We start from the raw sequence: 23,051 nt of genomic DNA, 5'->3' as shown, positions 1-23,051 counted from the left end.
TCCCCTGGGTAAAGACATCGTGGTGTTCATTGCTTGAACTGAGCTTCTATGGTGCCACATACTGGACATGTTTACTGGGCTACATGTTTTTGCTCCATCTGACTCCAGCACTAACTTATTGCCCTTGGTCTGACGTACAAAATTCTGATAAAAAAAAACAAAAAACCCCTAAATAATTAGTTTGATTAATCTGTTAATCTGTTTGTTTGTTTTTACATAAATGTTATGTTATCTTTGTATTTTATATACATATACATATACATATATATATATATACACACACTATTATTATATTTATTATTTATTTATTATATTATATTATTATATATTTTATATACATATATACACACACACACACATATATATATATATATATATATATATATATATAATATATATATATACTGTACATATATAGTATATATATATTTGTATATATATATATATATATATATATATATATATATATATATATATATATATATATATATATATATATATACATATACATATATATATATAGTACCAGTCAAAAGTTTGGACACACCTTGCCAAGAGTGTGCAAAGCTGTCATCAAAGCAAAAGGTGGCTACTTTGAAGAATCTAAAATATAAACCATATTCTGGTTTGTTTAACACTTTTTTGTTTACTACATAATTCCATACTACATAATTCCACTTCATAGTTTTGATGTCTTCAATATTAATCTACAATGTAGAAAATAATAAAAAAAAAAAAAAGAAAAACCATTGAATGAGAAGGTGTGTCCAAACTTTTGACTGGTACTGTATATATAAAAATTTTTTGTGTGTGTGTGTGTGGGGGGGGGGGGGGGGGGGGTCGTCATAGCAACCTGTTTATCTGCTGCTATCATAGACAACACGTTGAAGGGCCGCCGCCACCGCCAGCAACATGAACATGCATTTGAACATGAGAGTGAGTCATGAGGCCTGGTGCACCTGCTGTGGCTGATTGGCTGGGGACGCCGTAATGGCTGTGTGCTATTGGCTGGGGGGCAGCGGCCGGGCCACATCTGTTGGCTGTGAATGCTAACCGTGCAATCAGAGCTACAGGGGGCGGGAATGAATCGGGGGTGGTCAGCCACGTGCCCCAGGACCAGGCAGGGGCTGTGTGTGCCGGGCCTGACTCAACATGTGTCTGGCACAGGGTGTGTGTGTGTGTGTGAGAGAGAGAGAGAGAGAGAGAGAGAGAATGAATAAGTGATTTTTGGGAGAAAATGAATATGTGAATCTTACCAATGTGCAAACATGTGTGAATGTGAGACCGGCACTTTGGCCATGAGCGTGTCGACTCATTTATATTCATGTGTACATGTGTGTATTACATATAGGTGTGTATTAAGTACAGGTGTGTATTAAGAATTTGTGTACTGTATCTTGGATTGTATAGAAGCAAATACCTGCCAAAATGACATTTGTAATGCAAATTGGATAATGATAAATCAATAAGATGTTTGCATTTTAATTGTTTTACTTTTTTTTTTTTAATTTTTTTTAAAATTATTATTATTATTATTATTATTTTTTTTTAACTTTTTGGCATTTGACATTTCTTTGTTTATGTCCTGAGATATAACCCTGCCATATTGAACAATTAAAATGATTAAAAGATAAATCAACGTCCTAATTTGTAATGGCTTTTTATTCTGTTAAATGCAAGATTTGTGACAAAAAGAAAATATTTACTCAATGTTCAATTTGACAATCTTCAATGTTTTACTTAGTACCCATGACAACATTCAAAAGCAGATCCTAATTGGCCAAACCAATAGAAATGCTCCCAATTTAATGTCCTCATCATCGTGTGTCCCCTGGGCCAGAATGAAAATCCCATTTGGCTTTTCGCTGTTGTCCTCAACATGTCAGATCTGTCAGTCAGACACTGTGGGTGGGGGTTTGGTAGAAGGGGGGGGAGGGACAGAGAGAGGTAAATCCAGGGTCTTCGGGTGGGTTTCTAACCGGGTGTCGTCGATATCCCTGGATGTTGGGATAGCTATTACCTAATACAAAACGCACTCAACCTGTAAGATCATTATTGTGTGTTTGTTCACGTGAAATTTCACACGCTCCCACTCTTAAGATGACTAAAGTAAAAAAAAAAAAAAATAATCTGTCTGAGCTGGGATGCAAACTCAAAACCTCTGCAATAGGCATCACACAAATGACCATGACGACCTATCATGAATGGAGATCTCGATCAGTGTGTCATCATAGCATGATTCCCTTGTTCAAGAGAGTGACTGCTGCTGGCAGAGGTGCAAACTGACATGTGCATTGGGGATGTGCCAGTGCGTCCGAGACCCGCAGTGTTGTAGGTTTACCCACGGATCAGACGGGCTCGGGCTCAATACAAAATAATAGTGAGATCCGGTCGGGCATGGTTCTGGTCAAATTGTATGGGCTAATCAAATGTAGGCTGTTATGGATCCTACTTTTCCCCAAAATTCATAAATTATTTATGTTTTATTTCCTTTTTTAAAATTGTATATACATATATATTTGCGGGTCCTGGTCGGGTTCAGATCATTGTTTTATCTGTACGATATCGGGTCTAGTCGGCTCGGACCGTGTGTGTGAAACTGTGGGGCGGGTGTGTGTCCAGAAATAACCCACCCACCAACCCTAATGTGCATGTTACTGTATGGATCCAACTTACCCGTTCTGCACATTGGACTGAGATGAAAGAAAAGCGATAATCGTCTACTGTACATGCCTCAAGTTCTCTACTTATTTCTGTCAGAATGTCCGGAATCTGTAATCCAATTACAGATAGCTGACTGAAGTCATGTGGCCTGTACCTGTCCTGCCGATGATGATCACAATGACCCAGCTAAATATGCAGAAAGCGTACATTGGAAACATAGGAGACTAGCCTACGTAAAATGGTCCTCTGTGGCTCAGTTGGTAGAGCTTGGCGCTAACAACGCTTAGGTTGTGGGTTTGATTCCCGCTGGGACCATATGTACTGAAATGGGTGCACTCACTGCAATGTAAGTGGCTTTGGGTAAAAGCGTCAGCTAAATGGCATATATATATATATATATATATAAAATGCACTCTGCACATCTGTTGAACAATAATAAGATATGTTTTTTCATTTGATTAAAAAAAAAAAAAAAAAAAATTAGTTTCATATGCCCACATCATTATCAGAATTGTGATCATTATCAAATTTGCATTACAAAATGAATATTAGCAGGTATAGGCTTTCATGTTAAATGCATCGGCAAGACAATGGCCCATCTGCCACTCAGGAGAGAAGCACACAGCATCTACATGTGCATATACCCCCCACCCCACTCTTCCAAGTGGCTACACACACACACACACACACACACACACACACACACACACACACACACAGACACAGACACACACAGAGACACACACACACACACACACACACACACACACACACACACACACACACACACACACACACACACACACACACACACACACACACACACGGACTGGATCAGACACTTGCTCCAGCTACTGTGTGTATGAGAGAGGGGTGGAGGGTGGAGGTGGAGGAGCAGGAGAGGGAGGAGCAGGAGAGGGAGGAGAGGGAAGAGAAAGGGCAGCCAAGTGGAACAAAACACACCAGTAGATTTACAGAAGAGAACAGCTCAGAAACGACACACACACACACACACACACAGACACAAGACACACACACACACACACACACACACACACACACACACACACACACACACACACACACACACACACACACACACACACACACACACAGACAGACAGACAGACACACACACACACACACACACACACACACACACACACACACACACACACACACACACCTTTTGTGAGTGAGCTAAAAGAGTACTGTTGACAGATGCGTCGTCTTTGTCTCAAACAGGCTACAGACTGAAAGTGTAATATGTTTAAAAGTGGGGGGAAGTGAAGGAGCCAGGGAGTCTGTGTGCTACAGAGTGTCTGTCTAAACAAGGACTTCACAGGAGGAACACACACACGCACGCACGCACGCACGCACGCACGCACGCACACACACACACACACACACACACACACACACACACACACACACACACACACACACACACACACACACACACACACACACACACACAGACAGACAGACAGACACACAGACAGACAGACACACACACACAGACAGACACAGACAGACACAGACACACACGCTAAACACACAATTGCCGCTATTAGAAAACGTGGAAATCACAAAACTCCATGCTACCCATTTAGGTACAATGTAGAGGGTTTTGAAGCTGTTAATGGTCTTATACAACATGTGAAGGTTTCTGCCACTGTAAGTGAGTTTCATATGGAGGTTTTACTCTATGGAGGCGGTGTGCCGTGCACTGTATGACTCCATAGAGGTTTTACGGGTCAGAAGGTGACTTTTATGGTACCAACCATAAAATGTCTGGGTTCGTTGTTTGTGGGGTACAGTTTAATGTCTGAGACAGTGGGCCATTACATAAGCAGTCTAATTCTCCACACAGACTGTAGTCATCTTGTTTAACTGAGCCCAGATGTGGGGAAGCCATACTGTGAGTTAAAAAAGCCTGTGGTGGATATATTGTATATATATTATACACAACCTCAATATCTCCATATCTCCCTGCCCCCAAACTTCATATCAGGCGAGAGAGATAGAGCAAAGAGAGAGAGAGAAAGATACTTTTTTTTACTACTTTTAAAAACTCAAATTTTAATTTTAACCACTCAAAACAAAGGTGCAGTTTAAACAATTGCAAATGCAGCAAGGTGTGTGTGTGTGTGTATGTATCCATGTATGTACTGTATGTGTGTGTGTGTGTATGTACGCATGTATATATGTATGTGTGTGTGTGTGTGTGTGTGTGTGTGTATGGCTCACCTTCATGAACATACTGAAGCCGGTCTTCAGCAGGTCGGTGAGGCCCCCGGACATGTGCTCCACATCAGGACACTCGTGTCGGTCTGGGTGGAAGATCTCCTCCAGAACCTGCTTCAGGAACGGGCGGTAGGCGGCCTGCAGAACAACGCCACAGACGGTTAACACACATGACACCGCCATCGACAGAGGTCTCTGCAGACTGTATTAAAACAGAATTTGACCCTGTAATCCAGTGGATTTGTTGTTTTCGATTATTCAATAGTAGACACATTCACACACACAAAAAAATTGCGTTTTAAAACAACGTGAGTCAAGATATCTCCCTTTGAATGCCCTCATCAGTCCTGATGTTCCAAATTGCCCATTGGATTCAATTCCTACAACTCCCAAGATGCCCCTCTCCCTCCCACGCCAGGTCAGAATCACTGGCAGACTAGAGCTTCCAACTTCCAATAAGCTCCAACAACAACCAGGACACTAAAGCCACTGAAGCAAATAAGTGTTCCTGGTATGTCGGTCTATTCTCTGTTGTCGTTAGCAGACGATTAAAGTGTCGCAATTTGACTCTGAGGGACCGTTGCGACGTTACCGTACTACCGTACTACGGTACTCATTCAACCGTCTGACAGACGCTTTGCGGCAGTCTTCCAAAGGTAACGATAACAAATGACCATGCATCAAATGAACGTATCAAAGATGAATCTGGTTTGGACTTATTTATTGTAATAATAATAATAATAATAATAATAATAATAATAATAATAATAATGTTGATGTAGTGTTGGTGGATATTTGTTCTCAGTGTGATTTATTGCTGAGCAGCAGCTTGGCAACAGCGGCCGAGGGGGGGGGGGACGGGGGGACGGGGGAGAGGGGGGGACAGAATAACCGCCGGTCTCCAAGCAAATCAACACCCCTGGCTATTATTAAAATACATTTGACGGGAGATACGTACATTATGTAATCTGTGTCAATGTGTGTTAAGTACTCGCTATCTGGGTCTTCTGTTATATCTATTGTGTGTCTGTCTGTTAGTTAGTATGCACAGAGCGAGGGATGTGTGTGTGTGTGTGTGTGTGTGTGTGTGTGTGTGTGTGTGCGTGTGTGTGTCTGTGTGTGTGTGTGTGTGTGTGCGTGCGTGCGCTCTCAGCAGCGGTGTGTGTGTGTGTGTGTGTGTGTGTGTGTGTGTGTTCCACAGAGTGCAGTCCTCTCCAGCCCAGGATGAGTACGTGGCTGCCAGAGAGACTGAATGACAACAGAGGAGGAGAGGAGGTGAAAGGAGAGAAGGAGACAAGTCTGTGGTTAAGAGCTTTCATGTAGATGAGCTGAGAGGGGAGAGGAGCTCCCATTCAACGCGTTCCTCATTGTCTCCATGGATATAAAAAGCCTTGTTGTCCGTCCTGAGCCTGTTCGTTACGTACCGTATATGTGTCACGGTGATAAGAGTGTGTTTACAGTGATGACGGTTGGGTCTGAAACGGCCTAGTTTTTTTTAGGATTATGATGAGTGTGATTCACTACCGCCACACAGAAGTTGTTGGAGAGAAAATAGCCCTTTTCTCCGTCTAATGCCTGTGTACTGTGTGTACTGTGTGTACCGTATTCCGGTATATGTGTCAAGGTGTTAAATGTGTGTTTGGGTGTGTTTTGTGATGATGGTTTGGGTCTGAGTAGCCTTGTTTTTAAAAAAAAAAGAATAATAATTCACTGTGATGAGGGTTCAGGTACGATTGCATCAGACGTTCAGTCAGCGAGGATTTCCCAGAAATGTCCAGAAATAAATCATCGGGTCGACATGACCTGACCTGCCCCACCAAAACACCCAACTGCCCCCGGGGCAGGTATTCCGGTAAAACTTTGATAACACCCCCCCCCCCCCCAACACCCACCCACACACACTCATCCATGAGGCGTGTCTAGCTGTCTATGTCCAAATACAAGCAATTCACAAAGCATCGCATTTCATCACTATGGTCAGAGGTTAGATGCAGATCAGAGACAGTTATCCATCACTAGGAACGCTCCACCGGTGAGCACTCTAAGTGTTGAAGTTCCTCGGGAGAGTACAGAGATGGAACGCCATGTAGCACAGTTATCAAGTTCACATTTGGAAGTTGAGAAGAAAACTTCAACTGCTTTTATATTGCACTTGATACTTGCACTCCACACACTCACACAGAGAGAGAGAGAGAGAGAGAGAGAGAGAGAGAAAGGCATAGAGAAAGAAAGGAAGGGAGGGAGGGAGGGAGAGGAATCCACTGGATGGCTAAAGTCTGCCCAGTTACTCAGGCGTATAAAGCCATCCATTTTTAGTTTTCAAGGTAACCGGATCAAGGACTCAAGATGGACTACTTCATGTGGGAGAAGTTCATTCCCTGAGAGGACAATGCAGGCCCAGTTAACTGTCTGGCAGTGCTTTATGTGAATGCTCTGAATAGCTGAGCTTTTAGGGCAGGGAGGTTTGGCTATTTTCTGTAATGCACACACACACAGACACAAAAACACACACACACACACACACACACACAAAAACACAAAAAAGCACACACAAAAACACACCACACACACACACACCAAAACACACACACACACACACACACACACACACACACACACGCTGTCGAACCTTGTTAACATAGATTGTCTTGACAGAGGCATTCACATACCTAGCAACCAGTGTCAACAAAGACCAAAGAGCTCCATCCACAACACCCGCCCCTGCTTGACTCATGTGTGTAACACGCGCACACACGCACACACATTGGTTTGCCCACAAGCATGATACTTCACACCTTTGACATGTGTCAAAGCTCACACGCATCACTAAGCCCCGCCCCCTACCTGACGCTGTGCCCACTCTGGTGTGCCTTGAGCCCCTCCCCCCTCTCAGCCATGCCCATATAAGGCTTGTCCTTCCACATTCTAGAAAACACAAATGTAAAAAGAACTAAAAACAGTCAGCACTTCAACTTCCTCATCCGCCAGTGCAGGTCAGCTCAGACACAGACACACACACACAGACACACACACACACACACACACACACACACACACAGGCAGGCAGGCATAAACGCGTAGGCCTAACATCCAGGCACCCACCTGTTGCTTTCCATCATGGATGTTCCACCACTCAAAGGTCTTAAAAACAAACTAATTAAAACAGCGTCCCGGCCGCCCACAAGACCAACCAACACAGTCATTTAATCCAATCACCATCATCATGGAGGAGCCTCACAGTGCCCCCAGACACACACACACACACACACAGACACACACACACCTATTCCCCAAGGACTCCCTGCTAAAGAGGATAAACAAACAACAATCAATTATCCACACACACACTCGCACGCACGTGCGCGCGCACACACACACACACCCACACACCCACACCCATCATCATCATCAACAACAACAACAACAACAACAACAGCAGCAACACTAAATTCAATCTGTAGTCCCACCGTGTTGCCTCCAGTATGGTGAGTCAATGCTTAGCTTATGGTCCGGTTATGGTCGGTCTATGGTTAGGTTATGGTCGGTCTATGGTTAGGTTATGGTAAACTTACGGTCAGTCTATGGTTACTATATGGTTAGGTTATGGTCAGGTTATGGTCAGTCTATGGTTAGGTTATGGTCAGATTATGGTCGGTCTAAGGTCAGTCTATGGTTAGGTTATTGTCAGGTTATGGTCGGTCTATGGTTAGGTTATGTTCAGGTTATGGTCGGTCTAAGGTCAGTCTATGGTTAGGTTATGGTCAGGTTATGGTTGGTCTATGGTCAGTCTATGGTTAGGTTATGGTCAGTCTATGGTTAGGTTATGGTCAGGTTATGGTCAGTCTATGGTGAGTCTATGGTTAGGTTATGGTCAGTCTATGGTTAGTTTATGGTGAGTCTATGGTTAGGTTATGGTCAGTCTATGGTTAGTTTATGGTGAGTCTATGGTTAGGTTATGGTCAGTCTATGGTTAGTTTATGGTGAGTCTATGGTTAGGTTATGGTCAGTCTATGGTTAGTTTATGGTGAGTCTATGGTTAGGTTATGGTTCATTTGCAGAGGCACTTCCTGCTAAAGTGACGGAACACTGGCAACGTCAACGACCTTCAGAGAGAGGAGTTACTATAGCGATGGGAGAAAGACACACACAAAAAACAACTAACAATACCACTGCAACCTTCCAAAGAAAGCCAATAACCTCTCTACCACTCTCAAGAGGGGAGCTGTGTGTGTGTGTGTGTGTGTGTGTGTGTGTGTGCGTGCGTGCGTTTGTGTAAGAGAGCTCAAGTACACTGTTGTAGAATTGTCTTCTCGGAATTGTCTCCCACTGTTCCGGTCGATGATATTCCCCCCCCCCCCCCCTCTCTCCCTCCCTCCCTCTCTACGCTCCTCCAACTTCAGATTGACATCAGAAACGACCACACTTGATGGCCAAATTATGTTTCCTCAAATTATGTATGCACACACACACACTCACTCACAGACCCCCCCACCCACACCCACCCACACCCACCCTTCGCCCTCTTCCTATCCAGCGAATGTGCTCAAGAGGAAAACGTGGGTTTCCCGGAAAGTCTGTTCTGTTCAAGTGCATGATTCCCTTGACAACTACTCCAGGAAACCAAGAAAGACGCCTTGATTCACGGCATGAAGAGTACACGCTGCATGAACCCTGCGGCCGTACGCACGTGTGTGTCCAAAGAAATGCAAGGTAATCAAGTCTACGCGCTTCGACGCTCTGCTCTGAGGAAATAAATCCTACCGCTCCCTCCTACGGTTCGGAACGCCCTTCTGGACGAAGCGATGGGGACACTGTTCTGCGAACGGAGACGGTTTCTGTCAGCCCAAAGTCACGCAATGTTCTCAGCTCTGCCTCAAAAGTCCTTGGCCCCTCCAAACGCGGTGTCAAACAGAGCACATCTGCTTAGCATCCGGCACCGAAGTGTGTCTCTCTGTGTGTGTGTGTGTGTATACACTCACCGGCCACTTTATTAGGTACACCTGTGCAACTGCTCGTTAACTCAGATATCTAATGGTGTGGGGGATATTTTCTTGGAACACTTTGCGCCCCTTAGTACCAATTGAGCATTGTTTAAACGCCACAGCCTACCTGAGTATTGTTGCTGACCATGTCCATCCCTTTATGACCACAGTGTACACCCATCTTCTGATGGCTACTTCCAGCAGGATAACGCGCCATGTCACAAAGCTCACATCATCTCAAACTGGTTTCTTGAACATGACAATGAGTTCACTGTCCTCCAGTGGCCTCCACAGTCACCAGATCTCAATCCAATAGAGCACCTTTGGGATGCAGTGGAATGGGAGATTCGCATCATGGATGTGCAGCCCACAAATCTGCAGCAATGATGCTATCATGTCAATATGGACCAAAATCTCTGAGGAATGTTTCCAGCGCCTTGTTGAATCTATGCCAAGATGGGGTCCAACCTGGTACTAGCAAGGTGTACGTAATAAAGTGGCCGGTGAGTGTGTGTGTGTGTGTGTGTGTGTGTGTGTGTGTGTGTGTGTGTGTGAACGAGCAAGAGAGGCAAGACAGTTTGTCCTTTTAATGTATCTACAGATGAGAAATGGGAAATGACCTGACGATGATCCTTGAAATGTTGTCTGTCTCAGTGTGTATGTCTATGAAGGTACCGTGTTACATGGTGGAGCATTTGAGTGTGCTGAACCCTACTTCAACTGATACTGAGAGAGAGACAGACAGACTGAGAGAGAGACAGACAGAGAGACAGAGACATGGAGGGACAGAGAGACAGACAGAGACATGGACAGAGAGACATGGAGGGACAGAGAGACAGACAGAGACATGGAGGGACAGAGAGACAGACAGAGACATGGAGAGACAGAGAGACATGGAGGGACAGAGAGACAGACAGAGACATGGAGGGACAGAGAGACAGAGACATGGAGGGACAGAGAGACAGACACTGTGTGTGTATGAGTGTGTGAGTGTGCATGTGTGTGTCTGGACGCAAGCACTCAGCCACTTAGGAACCTGATGCGGGCCGTGGTTAGTGTTTGACACTGTACTGTTTCACATTGAGAGAAAGAACATTGGACTCATTCCTGGATCTGGGGCATAAGGACCTCAAGACATAATAATGCCTCCCCCCCCCCCCCCACACACACACACACACACACACACTCGTAGAAGACACCAAACGTTCAGAAGGGGGAGGAGAGAGAGAGAGATGATTTGAACAAACCAAAAAGCATCTTGACCTGACACAGGCACACAATATTCAGTTAAGAAGTGAGTCACAGTAGGAATGGTGTGTGTGTGTGTGTGTGTGTGTTTGTCAGGAACAGGCAGTAGCTGGCTCAGACCAGGGCTGCGTTCCATTTCACGTCACATTCACATACATTCAAGGCCACATCCATAATTCAACAGGAAAAACATCGAGAATGTTCGGTTCTGACCACAACTACGTGGAATACGGCGCCACACGCACACACACCATTTAAATGGGAGTAATGTAATTCAATAGCAGGAGAAAGTGAATTTTCACCGTCTTAATGTGATTTCTGCTGTTCCGAGTGCAGTAGTTGGATGCCTTTATCGTGAATGCTTGCGTCATCAGTTGCGTTTCTCGGTGACGTTGCCATTTATCCCTGTTCCTCAGTGACACTGTCCGGCACGTTGTCCGAAGGCACACATCCGGAGCGGACGCCCTGCCCAACGTACGGGTATTTCGGAACCCAATTTCAACGAGGTTATCCGAAACAGTGACACACACACAACGCTTCAAAACAAGCCTCTCCCCTCGTTTCGAGAGGTTGCCTAATCCGTCACATCGTGGCACCCTGGCGGACAGCGAGTCTCATTCAGTCTGCCACCTGATGTCTCGCTAACGTCATGAGTACGACTTGTCGTTTCCTGTTCCCGGGGGGAACGCGCTTGTCTTTCCCTCAGCGCCTGGCGATGGGAGCTGAATTGTTGTGGCTGCTTTTGTTGCTGTTTGTGTCATTGTGTCTTGCTGTAGCAGGCAGCAGAGCAGAGCCCATTCACAGGTACAGAATGTCTGTTCGCTTGTTCTCCGAACACACAGTGACAACATGGGGGGGATGGTGTAAACGTGTTATATAAGAGTCCTTAGACACACACAATGATGGAAGAGACTCATTCACACACCAAGCTGTGTCTGCGTGCGTGTGTGCGTGCGTGTGTGTGTGTGTGTGTGGCTCTGACGTAAGATCTGGATGAAAGGAAGTCGGGGGCAGATGCCAACCAAGGTCTTCAAATCTTTTCTATACCTTTCTATATCTTTTCTATGCCGCAAGTTTGTGTGTGTGTGTGTGTGCATGTGTGTGTGTGCGCGTGCGTGTGTGTGTGTGTGTGTGTGTGTCTGACCTGGTGTACTCCGTCGCTGGCTGTGTAGACGGAGCAGAGCTGCTTGAGGTGGTCCCGGGTGTGGCTCAGCCCTCGGAGGGTCTCGAAGACCCCCTCCACCGCCGAGTGGGCTCGCTGTATGGTCAGCTCCTCAGGACCCCCACACCCTGCCCACACACACACACACACACACACGAGAGACAGGGGTTACACTCTGCATACAACACCAGATACACATCCAAGGCAACTTCCAGTACAAGCAGTAAATACATATTCGTATCTGGGTAATTCCATACATTAGGGGGCCAATGACAGTTTTGTGGATGGAAAACCTGGGAGGGCTGTTCCAAAGAAATTCCGATGTTAACTTTCAACGTTCCTATGCGATAGCATTGACATGTATAGCCTGTCTTGTGATGGAGAAGAGCACGGGGTATTTCAAACACTTGTTCCATTCTCGTACTGGCTTGGTGCCTTCACATATTTCGCAAGAATCGTGACGTAAAACTATAGTCGTAAACCTACATTATTTACCCATGGTAACACTCGGCTCAAACACACAAACACTGGCAGATGTACACTCCAGAAGGGATGGGGAGAGACAGAATGGCCGTTGTTGTTTCTGGCTACATTACTGTCCTCTATTGTGTACAATAAACTTAATGACCGTACTGTAGTATTACCGCGGTAAAAAGGCAGGAGAATGAACGGAAAAGAACATCCTCGAGTCTAATCAACATCTTATGTGCCCCAATTTCAAAAGAAGTGCCTGGGGAAGCAGAGGTTTGCTCAGCAATAAAATAAAAAAAAGACAGAGAGAGAGAGAGAGAGAGAGAGAGAGAGAGAGAGAGAGAGAGAGAGAGAGAGAGAGGAGGCTGATCACAGCATGCCCAGCTTGGGTTTCCGTTGGAGTGGGTAGGTTGGCACCTGCGTCTCTCTCTCTCTCTCTCTCTCTCTCTCTCTCTCGCCCCGCTGTGGAATGCGGCTGCTGTCGGTTAAATGAGAAGGTCGACGATATTACAAGACATATAAAAGCAAATATCAAACGCCTCCACATGGGGACAGCCTGCTCCGAGACGCCCGCCAAACACCTGGGAGGACAGGGACCAGAGATGACTAAAGCAGCAGCCCTGCCAAATAGCACACTTACATAACATTCCTCCCCCCCCCCCCCCCTCTCATAGGAAGGCTTGTTCTTTATACAGTACAGTACCAAACCAGGACGCAGGTCGGGGAGGTCAAAGCCAAAGCCTTCATTTCATGGTACAGGTCCATGATGCTGTCTAGGTGGCAGAAGGGGGGGGGGTTAAGCTTCCTACTCCCTCCCCAATCAGGAAGTGAACAGATGATTAAGAGATTAGCCCCCCGGGTTGACTTCCTGCGAGCTCGCAGCAGAGGGGGAACACACATCAGTAGAGCCGCTGGATGGGATAACTGGCTAGCTTTCTTCCCCCAACGACATGCAATTAGATTAGCCAAGACGCACAAGCTCGGGCTGACGTGAAAGGGCATGCATGACTTATTTCACCCACCATGGGTTTTCCATGAAACCATGAAACCAAAAGCAAAGCACTTGATTTTAGCCTTACGTAACAATGGTTAAGCTCCTCTCCCCTCTCTTTGGGGAAAGTACAAAAAGCATGGCTTGTTGTGTGACACTGAACAGGCATTTGTCGTAAATATTCGCAATTCCTCTTCTAGCCCAAACACATCTTTCAGCTTTTGTTTATACACATTGAGAGAACTTGAGTTCTAGGTCTACTCACTTTAGAAATGGATTTTTTTTTTTTTTTTGGGACGAGAAGTCGTTTTCACGACATCACTCCCTCTGAAGTCACGAGAACAGCCGTTCTGTTTTGGGGAGTTAAAGGTGCAGTGTGTCGTTTTTTTTTTTTTTTTTGGCGCTTTACTGCCATCTCTGGCCTCACCAAAAATGTGGAAACGTACATATGTAACTTTTCTAATAGTGGCACTTGTGTGCAAGTCATTGTAAAAAAACAAAAACAAAAACAAACTTTAAATAAGTATGGAATGTCCATTGTCTGACAATAACACCAGATTTTAGAACGCGCTTCATTTGGACCGAAACAGCGCTCTTCACTGAACATTCGTGATCATGTGATCTCATTCCTTGATCGTTACCGATTTAACATTTAACCCTATTTTGAAGCTGAAATCTACGTACAGGACCTTTAAGACATAACCACGTACATTCCACCATCAACACAGTGAGATTACGGTAAACAGCGAAGCCAGACTTTTGTCAATATTTAATCTGTTATCTGTATGATATCATAGTTTATTGTTAGGCCCCGTTCTCTCCAAATTCAGCTGATATCAATGTAGCCCGAGAAGAGTGTTGGTTTGGAAGTGCTGGGGTGTTGGAATGGAAAGCGTCCCGCTCTGCTCCTTGTCTGAGGAGTTAGCCCGTAGGAAAAACAACAGTGTTATCAGATGGACTTTGGCGTGAAGACAGTGGAGTTCCGATGTGGGCTTTATCGCTCCTGAGAAACAACATGGCATGTAGAGGCATCCTGCAAAACAACTTAGAAAAGCCACCGCATCCCAGACAGTGTGTGTGTGTGTGTGTGTGTGTGTGTGTGTGTGTGTGTTGTCAGGTATAGAGAATTTCTTGGAGTTACAGTTTTGGAGACGAAGGGTGTGTAGTGTGAGAGTCATGGGGGTGGCTGGGGAGGCTGGAGGGCTCTGGGCTAGTAAGGGGGAGGGTGGAGGGCTGGGTGGAGGAGGGGGAGGGCTGGGTGAGGGCTGAGGGAGGGTCGAGGGCTGGGTGGAGGAGGGGGAGGGCTGGGTGAGGGCTGAGGGAGGGTGGAGGGCTGGGTGGAGGAGGGGGAGGGCTGGGTGAGGGCTGGGTGGAGGGCTGGGTGGAGGAGGGGAGGGCTGGGTGAGGGCTGGGTGGAGAAGGAGGAGGGCTGGGTGAGGACAGGGTGGAGGAGGAGGAGGGCTGGGTGAGGGATGGGTGGAGGAGGGGGAGGACTGGGTGAGGGCTGGGTGGAGGAGGGGGAGGGCTTGGTGGAGGAGGGGGAGGGCTGGGTGAGGGCAGGGGGAGGGCTGGGTGAGGGTAGGGTGTGGGCTGAGGGAGGGTGGAGGGCTGGGTGGAGGAGGGGGAGAGCTGGGTGAGGGCTGAAGGAGGGTGGAGGGTGGGTTAGGTGAAGGAGGGGAGTGCTGGGGGGGTGGGGGGTGGGGGTAAAGCTGGAGGAGATGTGTTTGGAGCAGGAGAGGGCTTGGTTGATTTGTTGCCAAAGCACACAGTGCTGTACAGCATTAGAGAGCTCCTGGCTGGCTGGCTGGCTGACTCAGGCCCTAGCCTAGCGGGACACAGTCTGTCTGCAGAGGAGATGTTGATCATCACGTCACTGAGGGCGCGTTCACACCTACCTCATTTGCTGCAGACTTAGAAAACCTTTTGGTCGGTTCGGATCATTTGGACAGTGCGCACCAAATTTATTACAAATTAATTACAAAACAACTCGTTACCGCCATTTTGATGTGTTTTCTCAAGCTGTTCTTGCATGAAGGCGTCCGGCCATATTTCCAAGAGGCGTTTGACCTCTTCACCGCTCCATGTGAGCCCCCCGACTCATCCTTTTAACAGCTTTTTGTCTTTTTTTTGCCAGCTTTCGTTTCCACAGCTGTCTGCTACCTGCATCCTCTTTTTTTTGCGAACATCAACAACGTCCGGCAAACGTTCAAAGACACAAATAGTTTATTTCCTGTGATGGGTCCAGACCTTTGCCAAATTGTCAGGCGAGTAAAGGACCGCATCACGGTTCGAACGGAAGGGGACCGTGACCACCCTTTTTTTGGCGAACGACGACGGTCCGATTGTTTTGGTGCCGACCAAAGTTCAGAGAGAGTGTCCAAATGATCCAAACTGACCAAATAGGTTTTCTAAGTCCGCACCAAACCAGGTAGGTGTGAAAGCGCCCTAAGGCAAGAAGGTGGCACGGAGAGAAAGGAAACTCTCCCCGACACGATAGGACCCTATTCCAACTCTCTAGGGATGCAGCCTTGATGTAACCACTGATCTAACGGGATGGGATCGGTCAAAGCAAGCTTGAAACCTCTGAATTGCTTTCGCCGATCGAGTGATTGCAGATGGGTGATTTCTCCAAGGAAGGGAGGAAGAAAGGGACCATGCATTTGAAGATGATTCGGACATGACCTCAGACACTCAGCAGCACCGTCATTAAGATCAACCAAGAGGTCTGATGTGTGTGTGTGTGTGTGTTTCTTGGTTTATGTGTGTGTACAGTCTGTGCATGTGTGTAGTCTGTGCACAAGGTTATGTAAGTGTATGTAACGATGCAAGGTGATTTGTGTTTACTTTATGCATTCGCTTATGTATGGATATGAATGTGCATGATTCTGTAGCGGCCCTGCCTCGTGAGTGCAGTACGATTGGCCGATGCCTTGCTGCTGTATAACATGCACTAAGAGAAAGCTTACACGCAGTAACATTTCCCAAGTCGCCGGTTCCATTATCCAATCAGACAGAGAGAGAGAGAGAAAGAGAGAGACACAGAGAGAGAGAGTGAGAGAGACACAGAGCGAGACAGAGAGAGAGAAGGAGAGAGAGAGATAGAGACAGAGAGAGAAAGAGAGAGACAGACAGACAGACGACAGACAGACAGAGAGAGAGAGAGAGAGAGACAGACAGACACAGAAAGAGAGAGAGAGAGAGAGAGAGAGAGGGCGAGAGAGAGTAATGTAATGGCAAATCAGTGGGAACACAGTTCAGTCAGGTTGATTGAGAGTTTTCCGGAACATTCTTTATAAGGTTTTAATGGAGCAGGTGGTGAGGGAGCTGGCTACCTGGGCTGATTACCTACAGTCACTCATGTGGCTGTGCGTAATACGTGACGCATGGAGGCGGGGCTTGCCAACCAGCTGACCCCATAGGAATGTGTCACTAATGAGCACCGGCAGGAGAGGGGATAGAGAGACACAGACAGGGTTCCATCCAATAAGAACCGCCATGAATAAAAATTTTCCTGTTTCCTGGGCTCAACAGGAAGTGGTGATTAGGAAGAATCTGACATTTTCAAGAGGAGCTTCCACTGGGTCTGTGGGACTACCTTTCTTATCTCCCTCTCTCTCTCTCTCTCCCTCTCTCTCTCTCTCTCTCTCTCTCTCTCTCTCTCTCACGCACGCACGCACGCACGCACGCACACACACACACAGTGTGACAGTGCCTTTTAGAACAGAGACTTGATCATTCGGATTAATCGGGGCCTGGACGTTGCAGGTCAGCCTCACCGTCGGAATTTACCTGGCTTCACTGGCCAACATGAACAACAGTTATTGAGCATTGTCCTAGAATCTGGAGCATCACTACCTTGAGCACACATTCCTACAAAACCAGAGAATAAAGGAGACAATCGAATACAGAAGGTGAAGCTGAATGGTTCCTTTACGCAGTCTGAGTGACTGTGTCTGCTTTATCTATGCTTATATAACACTCATGGCCATTTATTACTGAAATAACTGCCGTCTGACTCAACACACACACACACACACACACACACACACACACACACACACACACACACACACACACACACACACACACACACACACTTGTATAAGCACTACTCCGCTCATAGATTCAAACTAGCCTTCGCTCGCTTCATGAACCTGTCTTGTTGCCATGTCAACCACCTCACCCATAGATAAGAATCAGATTGTATAGTCCAGTGGTTCCCAAACTTTTAACAGTCATTTACCCCCTGTCGGTTATTTTGTAGCCTAATTGATACTCTATGAACCTTACCCCTTACATATTAGACATTGTGATGATATTATTCTGTTGGATAGGGTACATGCATTTATTTTTGGTACTGAGACTGCAGTCGGCTATTCAACAGGACTGTTTGGGAAGATAAATCACAGAGTTATTTTGCGTACCCCCTCGATCGATCTGCAATCTGGGATTTACATTCATGATGTATAGCCATTGTTCCTTATAAGAAGAATATCATTTATAAATGCCTCATGAAGCTTAGTTCAAACTGTCTTACCCTATCAGAACCCAACATATAAGCTGGTTTTTACTCCATTGTGTGTAAACAATGTCAATGTAAATATACAGAGTATAGTTTTAAGTCATGGTTAAAACTATCATTTTGACATCATGGATGGTCAGTCAGTGACATTGAGAGTGGTGACATTTCTCCAGTCCCATCCCTCAGCTGTTCACCCCCAAAAAGTGCCCGCTTTGTTGTTTGAATCCCAGATCGACCCTTGATTATTACATTCCACATGGTCTATGACTACTCTCGGGAATAAGGAATGATTCTCACCTCCTGCCATATGTTTGTGTGTGTGTGTGTGTGTGTGTGTGTGTGTGTGTGTGTGTGTATGTGTGTGTGTGTAGAAGTTTTGTGTATGTTCCATAGCGAAGAGTAGCTTAAGGTTGGTACAATATGCAAGTTCAATCTTTTCGATTAAATCCCGACATCTGTTGAAGTGTCGACATTTCCCCCTGACAACCAATGTGTGTGTGTGTGTGTGTGTGTGTGTGTAGTAGCAAATGAGCATGTGTATGTGTGTGTGTGGTGGGAGTGGGCGTCACAGATTAATTAAGGCTGTGGACTGATCTACTCCCAAGCCCTTAAAGTCAGACGGGGAAATTACTGCTGCCTGTGGCTAATTGAGCAGATCATTACCCTGTCATTTAGAGAGCCACTGTCTCCAGTCATCACACACACACACGCACGCACGCACACACACACACACACACATACACACACAGACAGACACACACGCACACACACACACACACACACGCCCCTCTCTGAGGTGGTTACTGGGTGTTTCCCCCTCACTGGGTGGGTTCCATGCGCCCGCCGTTTGATCTCATTGCGTCTGGAGACAGACGGAACATGAGAAGGATATTATTCCCAGTCTGATAACCCACCTACATGCTCATCCTAAAAACAGAGCCTCGCACCGCTCCGTCGTGACAAATAATTGAGGAAAATAGAATTTAGATGTCCCACTTAGTGTGGAATGTCGCTGTTGTTTTCTCGTCTCGGATGTTGTGTTGTGTGTGTGTGTGTGTGTGTGTGCTGGGAGTGACTCACTCGCCCCATGAAAGCTTCCTCTGCCCTTTATACATGACTACAACTACAACCCCCCCCCCCCCCCCACACACACACACACACACACTCATCAACAGTAGCATACTCTCACTCTGACACACACACACACACACACACACACACACGATGCGTTTCTATATCCATACTAGCGTACTACGAAGAATGACAAAGTGTATTAGCCAAGCATCCTGCTAGGGCTAGTGTGAGAGAAGGTTAGCATGCTAGGTGCTAGGGCTAGTGTGAGAGAAGGTTAGCATGCTAGGTGCTAGGCTAGTGCGAGAGAAGGTTAGCATGCTAGGTGCTAGGGCTAGAGTCAGCGAAGGGAGATAAGGGTAGTGTGAGAGTACAAGGGGTTCCAAAAGGGTTCTTCAGCTGTCCCTGTGGGAGAACCCCTTTGGGTCCCAGGTAGAACTCTATTAGATTCATGTAGAACCACGTTGTCTTCCGTGTAGAACCCTCTGTGGAAAGGGTTCGACTTGAAACCCAAAAGGGTCCTAGATGGGACGGAAAAAGGGCTCTTTCGAAGGGTTCTCCCGCAGGGACGGCCCGGAGGGAGAACCCTTCGGACTCTAGGTAGAACCTTTTCTAGGTAGAGAGGGTGCAGGGGAACAGTTGGGCCTGTCTGTGTGGTCAGAGCCGGTCTGAGGGCTGCTGAGGCCCAAGTCAACACACACACACTCAGCCTCACAGTCTTTTACGAGGTCTAGACTAGGGTCTTGAGGAAGTGAGGACTACAGTAGTCTCTCTCTCTCTCGGTCTCTCTTTCTCTCTCCCTCTCCCTTCCTCTTCTTCAACACCACATCTTAACCACATACCCCTCATGTGCATTCATATGATCAAGAGGGCGTTATGGGATTACATAACTCTGAGTGTGCAGGGTTTAGTGCGAGGACTGTGGTGTGTGTGTTGGTGTGTGTGTGTGTGTGTATGTATGTGTGTGAGTGCATATGTGTGTGTGTGCGCGAGTGCATGGTGTGTATGTATGTGTGTGTATGTATGTGTGTGTGTGTGTGTGTGTGTGTGTGTGTGTGTGTGTGTGTGTGTGCATGTGTGAGAGTGTGTGTGTGTGTGTGTGTGCATGTGTGTGTGTGCGTGCGCGCATGCATGTGTGTCTGTACATGCCTCATCATACAGAGAGGCTTGATCCTGGTCCAGATTAGCTGGTCTTGTGTTTTCTGTCAAGTGGCCCATGCTGAGGAGGATTAAGTGCTCAAACCGGAATCTAGGCCAACTAAAGTCTTTGTCTTTCGGACAAATCATCAAATGTTTTGGTCCTTCACTATAACTGGGCCGATGGCCCAATGCAGAAGTGAACTCACGCCTCAACTTTGACCCCCTAGTGGTGAGTGGCTATGTGTCTGTGGGCTATTGTTGTCATATGAGTCACAGTTGCATAACAGAGATAATAAGCAGTCAAGTAATCACTCGCTGCTTGCACAAGGTATGGTTTTTTAAGGGTTAAAGCCATCACAAAAGTTAGACTTGGTTAAGTGAATGACTGTAATTCACCATTTTCACAATCCACCTCAAACTAAAGATTTGTTGTACGTTTGAACAAACACGCATATGCACACACACACACACATCACATGACGAACCCCTAGCTCTCTGGTTGGCTATCGTCCGACAGAGCAGTAGGTTCATCTGAACTCACCATCTGAACTCACCATCTGAACTCACCATCTGAACCCACCATCTCAACCCACCATCTGAACCCACCATCTCAACCCACCATCTGAACCCACCATCTGAACCCACCATCTCAACCCACCATCTGAACCCACCATCTGAACTCACCATCTGAACTCACCATCTGAACCAACCATCTGAACCCACCATCTCAACCCACCATCTGAACCCACCATCTGAACCCACCATCTCAATCTACCATCTCAACCAACCATCTGAACCCACCATCTGAACCCACCATCTCAACCAACCATCTGAACCCACCATCTGAACTCACCATCTCAACCAACCATCTGAACCCACCATCTGAACCCACCATCTGAACCCACCATCTCAACCCACCATCTGAACCCACCATCTCAATCTACCATCTCAACCCACCATCTGAACCCACCATCTGAACTCACCATCTGAACCCACCATCTGAACCCACCATCTGAACCTACCATCTCAACCCACCATCTGAACCCACCATCTCAACCCACCATCTGAACCCACCATCTCAACCCACTGGCCCATTTTCACCTTGGCTACTACACAGTTTATTCCAATACACATCAAATCATAATTAACTTCCTTATGATACACATCCCACCTATCCCAGTCCACCAAACTCATAACGGCCCAATCCTATGTTCTCTATTGTTAGTCCCTCCTCCCTGCACAGCCCTCTCTGTGAGGCAGCCCTGGGTTCCAATCATGTCAAAGATTGTGGACTGTGGCTGTGGTTGATTTGAGTTTATCTGGAAACTATGAAACCAAAAGAAATAGTTTTAAAAGTGTGACCCCCCCGCTACATTCACCCCCCTTTGACCTCCCCCCTCCATCCTGGTCACGGCACCGATGTGACGGAGGGGGGGTTCGGACCCGGGTATCTATGGGGTATATACCCAAGCGTCTACCATGAGGCCGAGAGCACATCCTCAGGACCGAGGGGCGGCACTTGAGGTCGACCTGTCTCAAGCGAGGCTACCTCATCACAAGAGCGCCGTTCCGAACCACCTCCGCTACGCGCTCTGCAACGCTCAAAGTTATTTGAAAGTATTTGAAGATCTGCAACCCCCCCGGGTCCTGCTGTAGGATTACTGAGGACAGGAACGAGGACGCAGGAGTCGGGAAACCAGCGCTCCCAGGGCTGACACACACACACACACACCGCACGGCATACCATAGGGGATTAGCATCAGGGAACGGTGGTCTGAGCTTTGATAAATCCCCCCCCCCCCCCCAATCTACAGGAGTCTGCGTTCCTCTCCCCTTGAGGAAGCAACTCTTCCCCTCTCTGTTCTCTCACCAAAAATAGAAAATCACAAAGGGGCACAAAATCTCACAGGATATTTATAGCAGTTCTACTGGGAACTGCATTCCGGCGATAAGCCGGGAAGCGATGGGTCGTCACGAACGGTGGTTGGGGTGATGTGGAGGGTGGGGAGGGTGGGGGAGTGTGTTGGGGGGGGACAGACTGTGTACTCTCTGATTCAGTGTTCCCTGATGGAGCGCTTCAGGGGTGCTGTAAGAAGATCTGCGCGGCGGTGGAGGTTGGGATGAGTAATAGACAGGAATGTCCTTTTGTTCTCCTCAGCATACTTTCCACGCCGAAGACGTATTCCTGAGAGACAATGCAGCTTTCCGGTGGAGTCTGTGTGTGTGTGTGTGTGTGTGTGTGTGTGTGTGCATGAGTGAGGTTGAATTAGTAAAGTGGCCATTTGTGAGTATGGTATGTGTGTGTGTGTGTGTGTGTGTGTGTACAGTATGTGTGTGTTTGTGTGTGTGTGGGTGTGTGTGTGGTGTGACGTGTTCTTTCCTCCCGTCTGCAAGGTTGAGTGAGAATGAAGTGGAATATGGGGGGTCAAAACAGACGCACTCACTCAGACTGCGTAAAGGAACCATTCAGCAGCCTGGGTCGACGTCACAGTGTTTATTCTGTTCTTGTTCTGATTTCTTCTCTGGAGAAATGTCTAGCAATGTTTAGTGACC

The 23,051-nt window shown here is 46.8% G+C and overlaps 1 protein-coding gene across 1 annotated transcript in view; it reads right to left on the bottom strand.

The window, feature by feature from the left end:
• The window catches only part of scfd2 (sec1 family domain containing 2), a gene marked incomplete at its 5' end in the record, with an annotated part of 15,423 nt that extends 2,621 nt beyond the window's left edge, over nucleotides 1-12,802 (bottom strand). The window contains 3 exons of the mRNA XM_083672384.1: nucleotides 4,915-5,049; nucleotides 12,286-12,431; nucleotides 12,799-12,802. Coding sequence (XP_083528510.1) covers nucleotides 4,915-5,049; nucleotides 12,286-12,431; nucleotides 12,799-12,802 — 285 coding nt within the window. The remainder of the gene's footprint in view (nucleotides 1-4,914; nucleotides 5,050-12,285; nucleotides 12,432-12,798) is intronic.
• Between the last annotated feature and the right edge of the window lie 10,249 nt (nucleotides 12,803-23,051).

The sequence above is a fragment of the Argentina silus genome (assembly GCF_951799395.1).
Source record: "Argentina silus genome assembly, chromosome: 6".
NCBI classification, from domain to species: domain Eukaryota; kingdom Metazoa; phylum Chordata; class Actinopteri; order Argentiniformes; family Argentinidae; genus Argentina; species Argentina silus.
This window is presented reverse-complemented; position numbering and strand designations above follow the sequence as displayed.